The 22,488-nt window shown below is 46.1% G+C and overlaps 1 protein-coding gene across 2 annotated transcripts in view; it reads right to left on the reverse strand.

Moving 5' to 3' along the window:
* Positions 1-22,488, reverse strand: part of pcsk7 (proprotein convertase subtilisin/kexin type 7) — a 234,248-nt gene that overhangs the window by 22,760 nt on the left and 189,000 nt on the right. For both annotated transcript variants that reach the window (XM_080214647.1, XM_080214648.1), the window contains exon 12: positions 7,416-7,572. In XM_080214647.1, coding sequence (XP_080070773.1) covers positions 7,416-7,572 — 157 coding nt within the window. The remainder of the gene's footprint in view (positions 1-7,415; positions 7,573-22,488) is intronic.

Here is a 22,488-nt window from a genome sequence, read left to right on the forward strand (position 1 = left end):
CGCGGTCTGCGCCAATCCAGAACTAGCCCGAGTAAAAGGGGAATCATCCTCGAATGGGAAGGGAACATACAGGAGACTCATCTCCAGTTGCCTCACTCATTAGCACCAAGCTAATGTGGGGGTCAGGGTGCTCACAGCCACTTAGCGACACAGCCTCTTGGAACAGTAAATCCACTGCTGCCAGTATCAATCCCCATCTTGCTGCGTAGCATAAAACCACAGTGGCACGGAGGCACAGTGATCAGCACTGCTGTCTTACAGCATCAGGGACCCGGGTCCAATTCTGGTCTCGGGTGAATGGCTGTGTGGAGTTTGCACGTTCTCCTCATGTCTCTGTGGATTTCCTCTGGGTGCTCCTGTCTGTCTGTCTCTCTCTCTCTCCACACCCCCCCCTCCGCCTCCACCTGCCCCACATTCCAAAGATGTGTGGGTTTGGTGAATTGGTTGTGCAAAATTGACCCTAATTTTGGGGGGATCTGCAGGGTAAATATGTGGAGTTATGGGGATAGGGTGGGATTATTGTCAGTGCAGGCTTGATGGGCTGAATGGCATCCTTCTGTACTGAAGGGATTATATGATGATTCTACGATGCGTGGGTTAGGTTGATTGGCCGTGCTAAATTGCCCCTCAGTGTCAGGGAGATTAGCAGGGTAAATATGGAGGGGAGGGGGATTTTCCAGCTGCGTTCATGCCAAAACTGGAAAATCCTACCTAAGGTCAAAAGACCTTTACATGGTCCATGCCCTCCTCTCCCGTGGTGGTCATGATGGGAAAATTCCTCCCATGGGGTCATGGGTACATAGCCTGGGGAGGATTGTTGGTACAGGCTTGTTGGGTTAAATGGCCTCTCTCTGCACTGTAGGAATTCCATCTTTTACTGTGTGCTTTTCTGGTACAAATACAATCTCCTGCACCAGAAATAATCTTCCCACATTTTTCCCCCAGATACCAGCAAGTGCCCTGACTGTGTTCCTGGAACTTAAAAGTTGAAGTAATTGGACAGTTTCTCTGAGATTTTTTTGTAATGATTTCAAAAGTTGAATCTGGCTTTTGGTGTCTCAACTTCCCGTCAACCATGTGCAACCCAGGAAGGCAACTTAATTTAGCTTTGCACTCGAGCAAGGAAACAACAAACAAAAGTCATTTGTGCTGCGAACGTTACCTGCAATGTCTACAATTGATCAAATACTTGATATATCATCATCTTGGTACACAGGAAATATTAGAAACAGGAGGAGGACATTTAGTCTAATGACAGAGACATTTAGTCTCTGGTCTGATCTCCCACTGCTAATATCCTTTCTCAAGCACATTATCAATCTTATTTTTTTACCCCGCTTCGAAAACAAAGGTGCTTTTGAACATTTTGAATGAGTTTGTGCAAGTCTCCAATACATTTTTTTTTATTCATCCCTGGGACACAGGTGTTGCTGGCCAGCATTTATTGCCCATCTCTAGTTGCCCGAGGGCAGTTGAGAATCACGCACATTGCTGTGGCTCTGTCGTCACATGTAGGCCAGACCAGGTAAGGGTGACAGATTTCCTTCCTGAAAGGACATTAGTGAACCAGATGAGTTTTTCCTGACAATTGGCAATGGTTTTATGGGTCATCAATAGATTCTTAATTCCAGATATTTTGTATTGAGTTCAAATTCCACCATCTGCCGTGGCGGGATTCGAACCCAGGTCTCCAGAACATTAGCTGAGTTTCTGGATTAATAGCCCAGTGATAATATCACTAGGCCGTCACCTCCCTCTTTGTGCAACTCAAATCTCTTTTCTTTACAACATCATCAGGATGAATGACTTGTTATAAAGAGACATGACTCGACAAGTCCTGCAGGTTGGAAGGCTGATCACAAGTTCCATATCTCAGCTTTAGAAAGTCCCAGTTTTTGAACGATGAAAAATCATTTTGCCTTAATTTGCTGTAAATTGAAAATCGTTACAAAAATTTTTTTTACAAAGCTCTGACTGGAAGAAGTGTATTTTTTTTCAACACAGAGGATTACACGGCCTTGAATGTCCTATTGCGGCGGAAGCAATAACAACTCGCATTTATATAGCACCTTTGGCTCACAAAAAATTTCCACCTCACAGAGGCATTTGTCTGACAAAGGTTGACCTCAAAGATGTGCGGGTTAAGTTGATTCGCCATGCTACATTGCTGTTTAGTGTCATGGGGTAAATAAGTGGGGTTACAGGGATAGGGCCTGGGTGGAATTGCTGTTGGTGTAAACTTAGTGCAGAACTGATGGGCTGAATGGCCTCTTTCTGCACTGTGGGGATTCTATGATCAAAGAGAAACAAAGACAAGGGACAAAAAGCTTGATCAGAAGGTCTATTTTCAGGAGCGTCCCAGAGGAGGAGAGAGAGGCGGAGAGGTCTATGGAAGGGTTAGGTGGCTGAAGTCAGGATCAGTGGTGAACTGAGTAAAAGGCTGAGATGATAAAGTAGGCGAGAGGGAAAGAACGGGTGTTGAGGAGCTTTTCAAGATAAAGTTATCTATTCCTTAGAAATATATTTATGTGGTTGGCACCCGGATTCGATTCCCAGCCTGGGTCCCTGACTGTGTGGAGCCTGCACATTCTCCCCGTGGGTTTCCACCGGGTGCTCTGGTTTCCTCCTACAGTCGGAAAAATGCGCTGGTTAGGTGTATTGGCCGTGCTAAAATTCTCCCTCAGTGTTCCCAAACAGGCACCGGAGTGTGGTGATGAGGGGATTTTCACAGCAACTTCATCGCAGTGTTAATGTAAGCCTACTTGCAATACTAAAGAATAAACTTTCAACGTTAATATATTCTGCGATCCAGGAACATCGAGTTCTGCTGCAAAATACACTGATGTGGCGATGCTGGTGTTGGACTGGGGTAAACACAGTAAGAAGTCTTACAACACCAAGTTGAAGTTCAACAGGTTTATTTGGTAGCAAATGCCACTAGCTTTCGGAGCGCTTGCAGCTCCTTCGTCACCTGACAAAGGGGCAGCAAGAGCTCCAAAAGCTAGTGGTGTTTGCTAACAAATAAACCTGTTGGACTTTATCCTGATGTTGTAAGACTTTTTACTGCAAAATACACTTGCAGGGTTGTCCACGATCAAAAATATTGTTGGAAATATTCAGTCAAAGAACGATTTTGTAAAAACAAGTATGCTTCCTTTGAACGACTGGCTAAGAACGGTTTCTTTCCCTCGGCAAGACAAACATCTAAAATCCTCGGCACATTCAGCGGACCAAAAATAGAGAAAATAACGCCTGAATACATGCGCAACAGCAGCAGTCAGTTTGCCACAAGATCAACGTCAAAAACGAATCCTCTAAGATGCAGAACTATCCAGAGAGACCTCATTTGAATCAATGTTTGGGTTTCCCAGTTAGTTAAGAGAGGTCTCATCTTATGACTTCAGAATTTAAAGATAGAATTTCAGAGCTTTGAAGAGAAGTGTTTTCTCCCAGTGATGAGAGGTCGATGCTGTACAACACATAAGCCCAGGCTGGATGTGTGTGGGGGTTTCATCTCTGCACGTGCCAATGAGCTAATATTAACTCGTGGGGAAAAGGTACGACGCCAGGCAATCTCTCCAACCTAAACATCCTGTCAGCAAATTCAATAAAACTAATTTAGTTAAATCAACATCAACAAAGAATATCCAAGAACTAAACTCGCCCCATACTAACGAAAACCTACTAATCTTCCACCAACCTGACCATTGAACCCTTTCTCACTAACACAGATTTTTCAAGGTTAAAACACTTTGAACTTTACAATTTGATAATCTGATCTCAGTTCATAGGATCATAGAATCCTACAGTACCGAAGGCAGCCATTCAGCCCATCGAGTCTGCACCAACCTCGATCCCATCCAGGTCCTATTCCTGTAACCCCATATTTTACCCTGCTAATCCCCCTGATACCAAGGTCAATTTATCATGGCCAATCAACCTAACCGGCACATTTCTGGACTGTGGCAGGAAACCGCAGCACCCAGAGGAAACCCACACAGACACGGGGAGAACATGCAAACTCCACACAGGCAGTCATCCAAGGCCAGAATTGAACCCGGGTCCCTGGCACTGTGAGGCAGCAGTGCTAACCACTGTGCCACCCTGTTGGAGAACTGTGGGCACCACACTTCAGGAAATTCAGAACAGCCTGGGGAAGGATGCGGGGGAAGTTTACCAGGAAACGGGAGACTTCAGTTGTGTGGTCCAGGTGGGAAAGATTAGGGTTGCCTTGGACTAGGGGCAGTTAAAGGGTGACCTAATGAGGTTTCGAAGATGTTCAGAGGTTTTGAATCACAGAATCTTTGCAGTGCAGGAGGCCGTTTGGCCCGTCAAGTCTGCACTGGCTTTCTGCAAGAGCATTCTATGTGGTCCCACTCCCCTGCCCTATCCTCATAACCTCACACAGCCTCTGACTGCAGATGGCAATCCAATTTCCTTTTGAATACCTCGATCAAGCCTGCCTTTGCAACTCTCTCTGGAAGTTCGTTCGCAATTCCAAACACCCTCATTTCTTCTCACAAGAATTTAGACGAGCATAGGGCATACAAGACCACAGACCAATGGATGAGACTTGGATGAGACTAGATAGATGCTCAATGGTTAGTGCAAACATGATGGGCCAAAGGGCCTCTTTTCATGCTGCAAATCTCATTGATTCTATGGATATGACTTTTACACATTTTGATAGATTAAATAGGAGGCATAAAAATATTCCCAGCGAGCGTGGGTCAATAAAAGCAAATTACTGCGGATGCTGGAATCTGAAACCAAAACAGAAAATGCTGGAAAATCTCAGTAGCATCTGTAAGGAGAGTAAAGAGCTGACATTACGAGTCCAGATGACCCTTTGTCAAAGCTTTGACAAGCTAATGTTCCAAGTCCAAATGACCCTTGTCAAAGCTTTGACAAAGGGTCATCTCGACTCAAAACGTCAGCTCTTTTCTCTCCTCACAGATGCTGCCAGAGCTAAGGCTTTCCAGCATTTTCTCTTTTGGAGCATGGGTCAATAACTGGAGATCCTTGGAAAAAGATCTCAAGGAGAGATGAGGAGAGTTGTAGGGAAATTGCATGGTTCTATTTGAAGATGTGGTGGAAGCGGATTCCTTAGAACATTTTGGGACAAGAGGTTAAAGGTGGGGAACTACCAGGAATACAAACAAAACGCAGTGTGTGAGGGGTGAAGCATTTTCAAAAAACCAGAGCAGGCACAACCTGTACATTTACCTCCTTCTGTTAGAAGTTTCTACGGGTAATATTATTACTAAATAGTCAGATGCTCTTTCCTAGGGTAGAAAAGTCAAGTACTCGGGGACATAGGTTTAAGGTGCGTGGGGAAAAGTTTAGAGGAGATGTGTGATTCAAGGCTTTTTTTTACACAGAGGGTGGTGAATGTCTGGAACCCGCTGCCCTGGGAGGTGGTGGGAGCAGGTACGATAGTGGCATTTAAGGGGCTACTAAATGAATACATGGATCGGATGGGAATGGAAGCATACGGGCTCTGTAAGTGCATATGGTTTTAGTTCAGACAGGCATCATGGTTGGCACAGGCTTGGAGGGCCGAAGGGTCTGTTCCTGTGCTGAACTGTTCTTTATTCTTTAGATGATGTTTTAACTGAGACTAATTATCGCTAAGATGTGACCCAAGTGCCAGTCCTAGATGCATATATTCTGAGCCTCTGAATTTCAGAGTTCAATAATGACAGCTGCCAAATTCTGCCCAGGGGAAATATCAACTGGGCAGGCGTCTAGAAAATGGGTGTCAGCCTGCAGATATCAATATATCGTGGAGGGAACAATTTGTTTACATAAATGAATGGGGTGGCACAGTGGTTAGCACTGCTGCCTCACAGCGCCAGGAGTCCGGGTTCGATTCCCGTCTTGGGTCTCTGTCTGTGTGGAGTTTGCATGTTCTCCTCGTGTCTGCCTGGGTTTCCACCGGGTGCTCCGGTTTCTTCCCACAGTCCAAAGGTGTGCAGGTTAGGTGGATGGGCCATGCTAAATTGCCCCTTAGTGTCCTGGGATGTGTACGTTAACGGGATAAATATGTGGGGTTACGGGAATAGGGCCTAGGCAGGATGGCTGTTGGTGCAAACTTGATGGGCCGAATGGTCTCCCTCTGCACTATAGGGCTTTCAATGACTTCTAAATGGGGAGAAGGAATAGGTGTCAGAAATCTGTGCTGGTGGCCACACTTTACAATCCTAAGGGTTACCAGTGACCAGAAACTTCATTGAGCTAGCCATATAAATACTGTGGCTACAAGAGCAGGTCAAAGACTGGGAAATCTATGAAGGGTATCTCACTTCCTGACTCCCAAAAGCCTGTCCACCATCGACAAGGCGCAAGTCAAGATGGAATACCCTCTACTTGCCTGGATGAGTGCAGCTCCAACAACACTCAAGAATAGAATAGCACCCAGGAACAAAGCAGCCTGTTTGATTGGCACCCCATCCACCTCCTTAAACATTCACTTCCTCCACCACTGATGTACAGTGGCAGCAATTCACATCATCTACAAGGTGCTCTGAAGAACTTGCCAAGCCTCCTTTGACTGCACCTTCCAAACCCATGACCTCACTACCTAGAAAGACAGGAGCATGGTAACACCACCATTGCAAGTGCTCCTCCAAGAGACTCACCATGCCAATTTCAGAACATAAGAACATAAGAAATAGGAGCAGGAGTAGGCCATCTAGCCCTTCGAGCCTGCCCCGCCATTCAATAAGATCATGGCTGATCTGAAGTGGATCAGTTCCACTTTCCCGCTTTCAACTTTCCTGCTTTCAATTTGGAACTGTATTGGCGTTCCTTTGCTGTTGCTGGGTTAAAATCCAGGAACCGCCTTCCTAATAGCATTGTGGTGTACCTGCACTAGGCAGACCACAGCAGTTAACAAAAGGTGGTGCGCCACCATTTCCTCTAAGGAATCTATGATGTGGAGGTGCCGGCATTGGACTGGGGCGGGCACAGAAAGAAATCTCACAACACTAGGTTAAAATCCAACAGGTTTAGTCGGAATCACGAGCTTTCGAAGCACTGTTCCTTCCTCAGGCAACCCACCTGATGAAGGAGCAGTGCTCCGAAAGCTCGTGATTCCAAATAAACCTGTTGGACTTTAACCTGGTGTTGTGAGACTTCATACAAAGGAAGCTAGGGATGGGCAACAAATGCTAGTCTAACCAGTGATGCCCATATCTCAGGGATGAATAATAAAAAAACTTGGCAGCTCATACCTCCCTTGTCATACAGAGATCCCCCTATCCAATTCATCTTTAATACAGAGGCACTCTCTCATCCTCAAAGCAACCCTTTCCTACATGGGACCTCTGATATCCTGTAGTCAGCTCTTTGTAGTTAGTGAATTTACTTCCACCATTTCTGGACATGTCAAGTCTCTGCCACTGGTTACTTACGTGTCCATGATGCGTTTTGCTCCGATGAGGGAAGACATCCCACTGGGGCAGTAAAGTGTGAGTTCCAGCGAGCCGCGAGCGGGGTGCGTGATGGTTACCGTCACCGCCACATGTTCCAGGGTCTTCATGCCGGATAAGTTCAAGTCATCAGCCGTCACTGTGAAAACCAAGATAACGTTAGTGAATAGAGGCTGGAGAGTTTGAGCTTGGAGGCAATCCAATTTATCCAGGGCGCATAAAGAAGCAACAAAATGTGTCCAAGTGCAGTCACTGAATTGTCAGTCTCACACAGTCGGTGGGATTTTCCACCCATGTTCGCCCCTAAACCGGAAAACCCCACCCGAGGGCCTTTCCATGGTCCTCCCCTCACCTGCTCCAATTCCCGTGGCAGATGGAACAGGAAAATTCCCTCCAAGGTCTTGACTACTTCATCGGCCGGGGCATTGAGTTTAAAAATTGGCAAGTCATGTTGCAGCTTTATAGAACCTTAGTTAGGCCGCACCTGGAACACAGTGTTCAATTCTGGTCGCCAGAAGATGTGGAGGTTTTGGAGAAGGTACAGAAAAGATTTACCAGGATGTTGCTTGGTGTGGAGGGCATTAGCTATGAGGAGAGGTTGGAGAAACTTGGTTTGTTCTCACTGGAACGACAGAGGTTGAGGGGCGACCTGATAGAAGTCTACAAGATTATGAGGGGCATGGACAGAGTGGATAGTCAGAAGCTTTTTCCCAGAGTCAATTACTAGCGGGCACAGGTTTAAGGTGCGAGGGGCAAGGTTTAAAGGAGATGCATGAGGCAAGTTTTTTTTTTACACAGAGGGTGGTGGGTGCCTGGAACTCGTTGCCAGGGGAGGTAGTGAAAGCAGATACGATAGTGAGTGGGCTTCTGAACAAATACATGAATAAGGTTGGAATAGAGGGATATGGTTCCCAGAAGGGTAGGGGGTTTTAGTTCCGTTGGGTAGTATGGCCAGGGCAGGCTTGGAGGGCCGAAGGGCCTGTTACTGTGCTGTAATTTTCTTTGTTTTTTTTGTACTGGCATCGTGAGCATCTCTTTCTGGGGCAGGATCTTCTGGCCCTTTCGCTGGTAGGGTCTTCCAAAGTCGACCCCCACTGCGTCTTCCCTGACAACAAGACGAGCAATCCGTGCAAAACTCCTGAGAGTTCGGTGGGACTGGAAGATCCCACCGACAGCCAAAGGCGAGCTGCCTCCGCTGTGGGAATACCTGCCTCGTGGGGTGGGTGTAGAAAATTCTGGCTCTGGTGTTGGGCCTCGCTCAGAGGTTGGGGAATACCGACAGCCAGCTTACTTCATTTACAAACATACAAATTAGGAGTCAGAATAGGCCATTTGGCCCTTTTAACCTGCTGCACTGATTGATAAACTCATAGCTAATCTATTTGCCGGAATTTTACCGGCACGCCTGCTCACAGAATGCCATTCTCTATTGCCCTCGGATGGGCGAGGCAGTAAAATTCCAGCCATTGTCTCAATGCCACTTTCCTGCCAAATTCCTATACCCTTCGACTCCCTTATTAGTCGAGAATCTAATTCTGCCTTAAAAATAGTCATTGACGCTACCCCCCACTGCTCTCTGGGGAACAGAGTACCACAGACTTGCAACACTCAGGAAAAGTATTCTTCTTATCTCTGCCTTAAATGGGAGACCTCTTACTTATAAACAGTGACCCCTAGCTTTAGTCTCTCCCATAAGCGGAAACATCCTCCCAGCATCCACTCTGTGAAGTCACCTCAGGATCTTGTATGTTTCAATAAGTTTGACTCTTATTATTCTAAATTCCAATGGATTCAGGTCCAACTTGTCCAGCTGTTCCTTAGAGGATAAACCCTTTCATCTCTGGAATCAGTTGCATGACCCTTCTCCCAACTGTTTCCAATGCAATTATATCCTTTTATGTTAAAGGAGACCAAAATTATACACTGTACTTAAAATGTGGTCTCACCACTGCCTTGTGCAACTGTTATAAAATGGTACTACTTACATACTCTATTCCCCTTGCAATAACATTTCATCTGTCTTCCTAATCACCTGCCTGCTATTTTTTTGTGATTCATGTGCTGGGACACCCAGATCCCTCTACACCTCGAAAGTTCTACATTCTCTCTGCATTTAAACAATATGCTGATTTTCTACTCTTCCTGCCAAAGTGGACAAGTTCTCACTTTCTCACATTGTGGCCGGGATTCTCTGACCTCGCTCACCCCGCTCCTGCTTCCAGTGAGAATGGAGAATTTGGGACCTGAAAATCCCAGCCCGGACGAGGCTGGAAAATCCCGGCCTCAATTCCATCTGGCAATTTTTTCACCCACTCACTTAACCTTTCTACATCCTTTTGTTGACTCCTTATGTCCTCTTTACAATTGACTGTCCTTTACATTATCGGCAAATTTTAGCAACCGCGCATTTGATCCTTTCATCCAATCTTCTGAGGGAAGAGCTTTGCAATTTCGGGGCTCAGGTGGTTAAAATGGGATTATCCCTGTTTGCGGCGGCATAGTGGTTAGCTATAGTTAGCACTGCTGCCTCATAGCGCAGGGGACCCCGGTTCAATTCTGGCCTTGCAATTCTGCATGGTGTTTGCACTTTTTTTTCATTCATTCGGGCATCACTGGCTGGCCAGCATTTATTGCCCATCCCTAGTTGCCCTTGAGAAGGCGGTGGTGAGCTGCCTTCTGGAATTACTGCAGTCAGTCCACGTTCTCTGGGTTGAACTACAATGCCGTTAGGGAGGGAATTCCAGGATTTTGACCCAGCGACTGCGAAGGAATGGCAATATGTTTCCAAGTCAGGATGGTTAGTGGCTTAGAGGGGAATTTGCAGGTGGTGGTGTTCCTGTGTATTTGCTGCCCTTGCCCTTCTCCATGGAAGTGGTCATGGGTTTGGAAGGTGCTCACTAAGGATCTTTGGTGAATTGCTCTAGCGCATCTTGTAGATAGTACACATTGCTGCTACCGAGCATTGGTGGTGTTGGGATTGAATGTTTGTAGATGTGGTGCCAATCAAACGGACTACTTTGTCTTGGATGGTGTCAAGCTTCTTGAGTGTTATTAGAGCTGCACCCATCCAGACAAATAGAGAGTATTCCATCACACTCCTGAATTGTGCCGTGTAGATGGTGGACAGGCTTTGGGGAGTCAGGAGGCAAGTTACTCGCCGCAGTACTCCAAACCTCCAACCTGCTCCTGTAGCCACTGTGTTTAAGTGGTGAGACCTGTTGAGTTTCTGGTCAATGGGAACCCTAAGGATGTTGGTAGTGGAGGATTCAGTAATAGTATCACCATTGAATGTCAAGGTGCCGTGATTAGAGTGTCTCTTATTGGTGATGGTCATTGCCTGGCATTTGTGTGGCATAAATGTTACTTGCCACTTGTCAGCCCAAGCCTGGATATTATCCAGATCTTGCATTTAAACATGGATTGCTTCAGTATCTGAGGAGTCACGAATGGTGCCGAACATTGTGCAAACATCGGCGAACATTCTCACTTTTGACCTTAAGGTGGAGGGAAAGTTATTGATGAAGCAGCTGAAGGTTGCTGGGTCTAGGACACCAACTTTGAGAGACTCCTGCAAAGACGTCCTGGACGATTGACCCTCTACAACCACAACCATCTTCCCACGTATCAGGTATGACTCCAGCCAGCAGAGCGTCTGCGTGGGTTTCCTCCGGGTGCTCCGGTTTTCTCCCACAGTCTAAAGATGCACGGGTTAGGTGGATTGGCCATGCTAAATTGACCCTAGTGTCAGGGGGATTAGCAGGGTAAATGTGTGGGGTTATGGGAATAGGGCCTGTGTGGGATTGTGGTCTGTGCAGATTTGATGGACTGAATGGACTCCTTCTGCACTGTAGGGATTCAATGATTCTACTATGTTTGGGGGAAGGAACCTTTGGTTTAATGATCGTCACTGGGTCTGGTGGTGGAAGGTTCAAGCCCCACTCTTGATGAGCAAGATCGGAGAATCAACTCTGAATATTGGGTTAACAGTCGCCCATCCAGTTCATAAAATAAAATAAACAGAAGATTTTTGCCATCAAATGTGCCATTTGATATTCATTTTATGGTTATCCCACAAAGTCAAAATTACTCAAAGGATTTTTAAGACCCTTTTGAGATGTGAAAAATGCATTTCGAGTCTCAGAAGGTTGCCAGTTTGGAAAGAAACCTCACACAAAGCTGGCAGAGATTTGGCTCCCTGTAACAGGACACAGCAACATATTTTAACCATATCAGGTAGCCCTTCTGCAAAGATCCGATGGGGTCTAGGAGACACTGAAATCTAATTTACTCCAGACCGTCTCTGCTGGAGGAAAGGGACACGATCCATTCCTTCCTTAAAATTTGAATCATACGCCATCAATCACCAGACTCACCAGTGTTTTTAATGTACAATCTGGGATTTACATGGTATTTAGTTTTAGTTTACTTATCACAAGTAGGCTTATATTAACACTGCAATGAAGTTACTGTGAAAATCCCCTAGTTGCCACACTTTGCTGCCTGTTTGGGTACAGAGGGAGAATTTGGCATGGTCAATGCACCTAACCAGCACACCTTTCGGATTGCGGGAAGGATAGAGGGATATGGTCCCCGGAAGTGTAGGAGGTTTTAGTCCAGACGGGCAGCATGGTTGGTGCAGGCTTGATGGACCGATGGGACTGTTCCTGTGCTGTAATTTATTTTGTTCTTCATTCACCCGGAGGAAACCCACGCAGACACGGGGAGAACGTGCAGATTCTGCACAGGCAGTGACCCAAGCCAGGAATCGACCCCAGGGTCCCTGGCGCTTTGAGGCAGCAATGCGAACCACTGTGCCATTCCTTGGCGTGGTGAAGTACAGGTTGTAACGCCGTCCGCTAGTTTATCCAAGGGAGCTCGGCTCTGCCAAGTCTACTGCTTTATGCCATTGGTAATTTCATGTCTTGACTGTTCCTCCAAAGCTTATCAAGCTGCTGGGGTTTGGAACAGGAATTAGGGCCACATGAGGGTGGAAGGGTCACAGTTTTCATCTTGTTTCCTACACCGTAACTGTGTGTTCGCACTGAAGCATAACATAGCTGATTAAATTTCCAGTCCCTTAACTCTGCTGCGCTGGTGGAAGAGAGGGAAATCAGCTCAGGGGAACAGCAGGAAGCCGTTCAGTGCCCCCAGCCTGTTCTGCACCATTTAATGAGATCATGGTCTGTATCATAACTCCATTTTCTGCCTTAGCTCCTTAATGGCAAAAAAGCATTCGATCTCAGAATTCAGATGATTAAATGAGCTCCAATTTTCATGGCAGAGTTCCGCACTTGTAGCACCCACTGCAAGGAGGAGTGTGTTCCTGGCTCTGAGTTTAAGATAATGCCCTTTTGCTTTCAATGTCTCTGGGTTAAGGTGGAAGGGAGGTGTGGGGAAAGGCGGGGTGTGGGGGGGGAAATGAGGGAAGGGGGAGCATTCCCTGCGGGTAGTATTTTGGTTCCTGATCCCTTTTCAGTAACCAATCCTCATCTGTGGACAGATAGAGAGAGAGAAAAAAATCGATTGCGGTGATGCCTCTAGGTCTTGAATGCATAATTTAAGCTCACATATCAGTGCAGTACCGAGGGAGTACCACACTGCCAGTGATGCTGCCTTCTGGCTGGGATGTTAAACCAAGGCCTGGTCTGCTGTCTCTCAATTAAAATCCCCACTGAAGAGGAGCACTGAAGGTCTCCCGGCCAACATTCATCCCTCAAAGCGACACCCGGGTTCAGTTCTGGCCTCGGGTGACTATCTATGTGGAGTTTGTACATTCTCTCCACGTCTGCGTAAGTTTCCTCCAGTTGCTCCGGTTTCTTCCAACACTCCAAAGGTGTGCTGGTTAGGTGGATCGGCCAAGGGAAATTGTCCATTAGTGTTCCGGATGTGTAGGTTAGGAGGATCAGCCATGGTAAATGCATGGGGATATGGAAATAGGGTAGGGTGAAGAGCCGGGGTAAGATACTCTGTCAGACAAGCAGTGCAGATTCGATGGGCTGAATGGCCTTCTTCTGCACTTTAGGAATTCTAAGACCATTGAAACCAGATTCACTGGTCGCGTATCTCATTGGCTGTGGGACCCTGATTTGCAACATTTGCCCGAATAACTGAAGTGTCCCGACAAGGTTTACTGGCCATGAAGGACTCTGCAGTATCTCAACAATCCGAAATTCGTCAATCCAGGGGTTGGCCAGTAAGATCGCTCCTTGCTTCCCACATCTTTGACCTTCACCATCCAGGCTTCCACCCGAAGATGGGTCCCCTTCCGCGCAAGGTGGCGGAGGAATCTCTGTAACCAAAAGAGAAAAGTGCTGGAAAATCTCAGCAGGTCTGGCAGCATCTGTAAGGAGGGAAAAGCGCTGACGTTTCGAGTCCAGGTGAACCTTTGTCAAGAGCGGAATCTCGTCGAACCGTATCCAGGTGCCTTGGACATGAGGCTGGAGAAAGGGAGAAGGAACTTGGGAAAAATCCCAAACAAAAAAAAATGAAGTAAAGCTGCAGTGGCTGAAGAAATAAGAGAGGCTGTTGGTGGCCAGAATAAACAGTCGCTGCAAAAGCTCGGGAATACCAGGAATCTTCTTCACTCAGCCCATCCACCATCTTATTTGTGCTGCCCCCTTATTATATAGCGAGGGAAGGCATAGTTTTTAAAAAAAGGAATAGCTCTTTGCCTCTTTTTATTCCTGATAAAACAATGAGTTGGCAATCTTCGAGCATGTTGGAAGGAACTGGATAACGCAGGTTTTGAATGCTGTCCAACATCCAGTGACAGATCGAGCCTCCATCCACATTTTACTGATATTTCTGTTTGCAGCACTAACATTGCCTTAAATGGTCAGGAGCAGAGGGACCTGGCTATGGACCAGCATCAGCACTGGAGACGCTTCTTGTCTAATTTAATGATTGCATCACATTTCCTCCTCGATACATTTTCACTGGAACATCACTTCCAGTCGCGTTTCAGCCAAAAGTGATAAATAACATTGAGATATTAAAACCGCTGGACGTGCCTGATGTCAGTGGTCTGGCAATATTAACCGTCCACAAGCAAGTTGGCGAGTTTCCTTCTCTTCCAAAATAAAAGAAAGATACAGTTCGAGGGCGGCACGGTGACACAGTGGTTAGCACTGCTGCCTCACAGCGCCAGGGACCTGGGTTCGATTCCGGTCTCGGGTCACTGTCTGTGTGGAGTTTGCTCATTCTCCCCGCGTCTGCGTGGGTTTCCTCCGTGTGCTCTGGTTTCCTCTCAGTCCAAAGATGTGCGGGTTAGGTTGATTGGCCATGCTAATAGCATCAGTAGGATTAGCAGGGTAAATATGTGGGGTCACTGGGATAGGGCCTGGGTGGGATTGTTGTTGGTGCAGACTCGATGGGCTGAATGGCCTCCTTCTGCACTGTAGGGATTCTATGATTCTAGTTTCCTCACAGCACACAACCTTTCCTCATCATCAGCCAGTAACATGCTCCAATGCCTGGACAGGAAGTCTTGTGGCGCTCCTGGTTCAAATCCCACTCTAGGACTTGATTACCGGAATCCTACCACCCCACCTAGGGTGGGGTCTCTGCAGCATTTGCCTCCAGCAGCATATCCCACTGACCGTCACTCAAAGCAGGAGCTTGAATGAGCGATTAATAGAAATAATTGCACCAGATTGGCGGGCATTACAAACCTGCTTCAGCCCCCAAAATAAACTTGGTATCTCTGGAGATTACTCAGGGTTCGGGATGCCTGACAGTCAAGAAAGCAAAAAGAAACCCCAAATTCATGGACCAAAACGCGAGGTGTTCTGGATGGCCATAGACAGGATTGAATAATGGACTCATTCTTTCTGGATGGTCAGGCAGCCCACGAGGTCAACCCGCAGGGCCATCGGCCAATCATCCCAAGGCTTTCTGGGAAGAAGGCTGGAATTCTGATGGGGAGGCAGTGAGCTGCCTTGGCTCTCCCAGGGTAGCACTGGACGGACGCTATGGCCGGTAGTCACTGTCCCTTCAAAGGACAAGGTTCCACCTCCGAGCTGCTGGCCAATCAGGAGGAAGATCAGCAGCTGTTCAGTCCTCCCACATTCCAAATGTATACGGGTTAGGTTGATTGGCCATTGGGTAAATTGCCCCTTAGTCCCAAAGCAGGGTAAATGCATGGAGTTACAGAGATAGGGCCTGGATGGGATTGTTGACGGTGCAGGCTCAATGGGCCGAATGGCTTCCTTCTGCACTGTAGGGATTCTTTTCTATGAAAATTCATACCATTATGAAGTTTGCTATTCCCTGCTAGTCACACCAAGGACATGCACACTATCATACTCGGTAGAGCTGTAGGACTCTGCATATTTACTGCACTGGTTTGTTAGGCCTGATGCTTATCATCAGCTCAAAGCTCCTGGCTGGCAGAATCACAAGCAGCAACTGGACCTTTTGTCCTAAACACACAAGTATCCGGCTACAAAGCCAGTGATCTTCTGAAGCCAATTACCAACAAACCCATGGAAACAAACACTTCCCTGTCGAGTTATTATTTGGCAAGAAACAATGCAAATGTATTTCAGCCTGAATGCAGCCACTTATTGTAGTTACAAAGCCAAGTCTTTTGCAATTAGTTTAACACATGTCGCAATATTAAATACAAACTGGAAATCTAGGAGATAAAATGCGAATTACAAGACAATAAACCATTCATTAGCCTTTCTGTTGGTATTTTTTCACGGATATTTGAGGGAAGATCTTTATAGAAACATATAAGATTATGAAGGGAATAGACAAGATAGAAGCGGATAGATTGTTTCCACTGGCAGATGAAACAAGAACTTGGAGGCATGGCCTCAAAATAAGGGGGAGCAGATTCAGGACTGAGTTGAGAAGGAATTTCTTCACCCAAAGGGTTGTGAATCTGTGGAATTCCCTGCCCAGTGAAGCAGTTGAGGCTACCTCGTTGAATGTTTTTAAGGCATAGACAGATAAGTTTTTTGAACAATAAAGGAATTAAGGGCGAGCGGGTGGTTAAGTGGAGCTGAGTCCACAAGAAGATCAGCCATGATCTCATTGAAGGGCGGGGCAACCTCCAGGGGCGACTCCTGCTCCTAGGTCTAATGATACTACGATAATATCTTTCACATGAGACACTAAACCAAGACCTTATCTGTCCATTCAGGTGAATATAAAGAAATCCTACAGCGTTATTTGAGGAATGTTACAATCCCCGAAGAGACCAATAATTTTCCAGTGACTGACACACAAATCCGCATGTCAACATTTCATGTGACACCAAGCAAATAATATGTTTATGTGTTGCTGACTGAGATATAAATATTGGCCAAGGGCTCCTGAGAGAACGCCCCCGTTTTCTTCAAAATTATGCCCTGGAATATTCTGAGTGGGCAGACACGCCAGTTTGGTCTCCTTGTCTGAGGAAGGGTGTTCTTGCTCCAGAATGGGTGCAGGGAAGGCTTACCGAGCTGATTCCTGGGATGGCAGGACTGGCGTATGAGGAGGGATTGAGTCAGTTAGAATTGTATTCACTGGAGGTCAAGAAGAATGAGGGGAAAATCTCATAGAAACCTATAAAATTCCAACAGGGCTGGACAGGGTAGATGCAGGAAGGATGTTGCTGATGGTGGGAGCTCAAGAAGAATGAGGAGAAAAGCTCACAGAAATCTATAAAATTCTAACAGGATTGGACAGAGTAGATGCAGGAAGGATGTTGCTGATGGTGGGAGTGTCCAGAAGCAGGGGTCACAGTCTGAGGATACAGGGTTGACCATTTAGGACAGAGATGAGGAGAAATTTCTTCACCCAGAGAGTTGTCAATGTATCGGATTCGCTACCACAGAAAGCAGTTGAGGCCAAAACATTGTACATTTTGAAGAAACAGTTAGATATAACACAAAGCAAAATGGATCAAATGATGTTTTGGAGGGGGGTGGGGGGGAGGCAGGATCAGGCTATTGAGTGGGATGATCAGCCATGACCATAATGAATGGCAGAGTAGGTTCGAAGCACCGAATGGCCTCCTCCTTCTCCTATTTTCTATGTTTCCATGTTTACAGCACTTCCCTCAGTACTGCTCTGGCACGTTAATGTAGACACTTGAGGTATTCAAATTAACAAACTGAAACTAAATGTTGACTCAACGTTACTTGTGAGGCAACTACAACATTAAACTACAGAAAAAGTATTCCCCATCAACTTCTTACCATCACCAAAAAACCCACACCGCATTTATACATTAAACTCCACTCTCAGCAGAAATTTAGTCTTGGAGATGTAGGCCCAAACTCCGCCCGGCTTCAACAGGGAATTTTCCAGTGTGATTTTAACAAACGTCCCTCTACTCAATCTTCTCAACTGGACTTACAGTAGGAAGGCACTCTCCAGCAACTCCTTGGGTCTTTAAATCTCCAGAAGCCTTCTCTCTTTAAATAGGAAAGCCACCCTCACCAGCACTCTGCTTGGTTGTTAACACAAGAACAGCCCTTTTCCTCTGCCAGGCAAAGTTGCGCCTATTTTTGATCGTCTTCACCAAATCTCTCTGCCTGACCGACTCAGAGGACCTGTACGGAGCAAGGCCAGCTGCCACCTCCCTTGCTTCAAACTTATTTTAAATCATTTTTGACCTGGGTTAATGCCTGCATGGCAGCCAGGGGAAAGGGGTCTGCCTCCAGGCAGATATCATAGCAGCTCACATCCCCCTCTCAGGGAGCGGTTGAGGCGTGGAATGGACTGCCTGCTGTGATCGTGGAGTCGGACACTTTAGGAACTTTCAAGCAGTTATTGGATAGGCACATGGAATGACAGGAAGTGGGATAGCTTGATCTTGGTTTCGGACAAAGCTTGGCACAACATTGAGGGCCAAAGGCCTGTACTGTGCTGTACTGTTCTATGTTCAACTTTACCTTCATAGAATCCCTACAGTGCAGAAGGATGCCATTTGGCCCATCAAGTCTGTACTGAGCACAATCACACCCATGCCCTATCCCCTTAATCCCATCTATTTATCCTGCTAGCCCCCCCTAACACTAAGGGGCAATTTAGCATGGCCAATCAACCTAACCTGCACAGTTTTGGAGTGTGGGAGGAAACTGGAGCACTCGGCAGAATCCCATACAGACTCTGGAAGAATGTGCAGACTTTACACAGACGGTGATCCGAGGCCGGAATCGAACCCAGGTCCCTGCCACTGTGAGGCAGCAGTGCTAACCACTGTGCCACCGTGCTGTCCTACATTAAATGAGACATGCAGACACACAAATCAGGAGCAGGAGTAGGCCATTCTGCACAATGAGCCTGCTCCGCCATTCGATAAGACCATGGCTGACTTGATTGTGGTCCCAACACCACTACGCTGCCTTCCCCCTGATATGTGTAACATAAGGTAAAGTCCAACAGTTGTAACCAGAGTAGGGAGTTCCTCCAGTGTCCAAGCAAACACTGATGCTTCAGTCACATTTACCACTAGTTTATCTTCCTGGTGTTTGAGAGAGCTTGCTGTGTGGAAATTGGTTGCTGCAATTGCCTACAAACAGCAATGACTATTCTTCAAAAAACAATTTATTGACTGGAGGAACTTGCTTCTTAAGTAGGTGGAATTGCAATATCAAAACAATTTGGTTTCTTCTTGTTTTTGAAACGTGTGGAATGTGGGAACTGACGTTACACAACACAAGATTTCAGGCGGGGGTCTCATGTTCCAATCCCAGGACTCCACCACTCCAATCTCTACTACTGGTTGAGCTTTACTTGGCTCCAGCTAGGCTGACAATGGAAGGACAACCCTGCCAGGGAAGATGGTGGCTTAGTGGTGTGGTTGCTGGACTAGTAATCCAGACACCCAGGATCATGGCTGGGTTCAAATCTCATCACGGCTGACAATGAAATTTGACAAGAACAGCTTCTTCCCTGCTGCCATCAGACTTTTGAATGGACTTACCTTGCATTAAGTTGATCTTTCTCTGTACCCTAGCTATAACTGTAACACATTCTGTATCCTCTCCTTTCTTTCTCTGTGAACAGTATGCTTTGTATAGCATGCAAGAAACAATACTTTTCACTGTGCCCCAACATATGATAATAATAAATCAAAACATATGATTTCTTTAAAAATTGTGGAATAGTTAGTTCAGGGAGAAATTTTCAAAATGACTTTTTTTTAAGCGCCTTCATTAAAAACATTACTTATTTAACTTTACCGAACTGGGTTGATTTGGAAGGGACACACAAACTTTTTGAAGATCTGTGGATTAGAATTCACGGAATAATTCCTGCCTTTGAGCTGGTTCCAAGTTGCACAGAGCAGAAGAGTTTAATTTCTGGGTCAGCTCAGAAGTAGCCATGCCTGATGGGTATATACTAGTGAATAAGGAATCTTTACCAAGTTTTGTTTGGCTCTCAAATCAGCCTCTGTCCCCAAAACCCAAACCTGATAGATTCACAGCTGCAGGGAAGGAAAAGCGACGAAGTCCCAGCTCCGACTCCCTAACTAGAGAGGAATTTCAAGCAGGAAATGGGCAGGGTCCCTGATCACTAATCTCTGCTGGGGAGTGTCAGATGGGAACATTTGGGCGGCACGGTAGTACAGTGGTTAGCACTGCTGCTTCACAGCTCCAGGGACCTGGGTTCGATTCCTGGCTTGGGTCACTGTCTGTGCGGAGTTTGCACATTCTCCTCGTGTCTGCGTGGGTTTCCTCGGGGTGCTCCGGTTTCCTCCCGCAGTCCAAAGATGTGCGGGTTAGGTTGATTGGCCATGCTAAAGTTGCCCCTTAATATCCTGAGATGCGTAGATTAGTGGGCAAATATGTAGGGATATAGGGGTAGGGCCTGGATGGGATTGTGGTTGGTGCAGACTCAATGGGCCGAATGGCTTCCTTCTGTGCTGTAGGGTTTCTATGATTCAATGAATATGACTTGAGCCTAGTTATGAAATGCCTGATCCTCGCCCAGTGTAATAGACAATGAGCATTGCCCTGAGGGTATTAAGAATCCATGACGTATTGTGGGATTTGGGAGTCTTGTGTAATGGTGGAAGAACCCCTGCTAACTGTATGTTAATTATGTGCATGTCATGGACATTAACTGGGATTGGCTTATCAACGACACGGTGAAACTGCAGGGTTAGGAGGTGTGTGCTTACAATGTGTAACCTTGTAAATAAATGCTTATAAAGTGGGTAAAGATTGGCTCCAGTTCATTGACTGGATACAATAGCAGAGATTTCTTTTAAGTTGCAGGATAATTAGGAAAATTAGAAAAAGGAACATTAATGAACAAGTAGAAAAGGGAACATTAATGAACAAATTGAGTTGGGGTTTACGTACCAATGACTACCAGAGAGGTGAAATATTGACCAAGTGGACCCCAGCAAACATTCCTTTCATAGAATCCCTACAGTGCAGAAGGAGGCCATTTGGCCCATCAAGTCTGCACTGACTCTCTGACAGAGCATTTTACCCAAGCTTTATCTCAGTAATCCTACAAATTTACCCCGCTAATCCTCCTAATCTTGGGATACCAAGGAACAGTTTAACTCTGGCCAATCCGCCTAACCTGCACATCTTTGGACATCGTCCAGGGGAGACCGATTGCGCAGAGGAGGGTGGGGAACTGGACGGTGCAGTTCTGAGAGGTGACCAAAGTGTCGGAGAGCTGAGGAGAGCTGGAACTTGGAATCGTTCCTGCAACATTCATCTTCACCAGCTGTATATAGCACAGCGAGCTGGCTTCAACCAGCCGGAAACCGTATGTTGAAAGGCAAGCACTGGAATTGGTTCTTGTGTTTAACAGAATGAGCTATTCCAGCTCATAAGAAAACTGCAAGGAAAAGGCAGCAACATTTTGCACTTCCCTGGAAACGAGAGCTTCTAATAACAAAAAGGCAAAGGAAAGTCCCCAGAATTCTGATAGTTAAATTCCCAGAAAATTCTTGCTGTGAATCAATTTTCAACAAATGCTGAATTAACCCATGTTGTTCTTTCTGGAATGGTTATCTGTCGTGTTTGACTGCAAGGATTGAGAGGTGATTTTCCTTTTAAAGTCTGCCATTGGGATGTTTACTTTTGACAGATGAGTGAAGAAGTAGAAGAAAGCCCAGAGCTGGATTTTGTGATCAATCGTGTGACATTTATCTCCAAATCCTTTGCAATGTCAACTGAAGTGTTCTTCAATCCCTTGAGGTTCCCATCCCTAGATGCCTCCAGGGCATTAACACGCAATGATGTGGGATTGGAGTCATGGTTAGCGGTGGTAAAGTTCAAAGTTTTAAAGTTTTTTTCTATTTGTTACTCACGAGTAGGCTTACATTAACAATGCAATGAAGTTACTGTGAAAATCCCCTAGTCGCCACACTCTGGCACCTGTTTGGGTACACTGAGGGAGAATTTAGCATGGCCAGTTCACCTAACCTGCACATCTTTGGTTAATGGGAGGTGACTGCAGCACCTGGAGGAAACCCATGCAGACATGGGGAGAATGTGCAAATTCCACACAGACAATGACCCAAGCCAGGAATTGAACCCGGGTCCCTGGTTCTGTGAGGTAGCAGTGCTAACCACTGTGCCACTGTGCCATGATAGGATCTCTGTTAACTGTCTATGAATTGTGTTTGATTGTATGTGGGTTGTGGGCATGAACTGGGGATTCACATATGTTTCTATAAATAGAAACAGAATGATATTTGCGATTGGGAGGTATATGCTTGTAATGTCTAACTCTAAATAAATGCTTGTAAAGTGTGCGAAGATTGGCACCAATTCTATGGGTGGCACAGTGGTTAGCACTGCTACCTCACAGTGATCGGGACCCGGGTTTGATTCCCAGCTTGGGTCGCTGTCTGTGTGGAGTTTGCACATTCTACCCATGTCGGTGTGGGTTTGCTCTGGTTTGCTCCTACAGTCTGAAAGACGTGCTGGTTAGGTGCATTGGCCATGCTAAATCTTCCCCTCAGTGCACCTGCAGTGTTAATCTAAGTCTATTTGTGACACTAATACATAAACTAAAACCCTACAACTATCCTTTGCTGACTGGAATAGAACAATCCCTAACCCAAAGAACATTACTGAATTGCTTG

This window comes from Carcharhinus amblyrhynchos, chromosome 29, assembly GCF_965287045.1.
Source record: "Carcharhinus amblyrhynchos chromosome 29, sCarAmb.v2.hapA, whole genome shotgun sequence".
NCBI classification, from domain to species: Eukaryota; Metazoa; Chordata; class Chondrichthyes; order Carcharhiniformes; family Carcharhinidae; genus Carcharhinus; species Carcharhinus amblyrhynchos.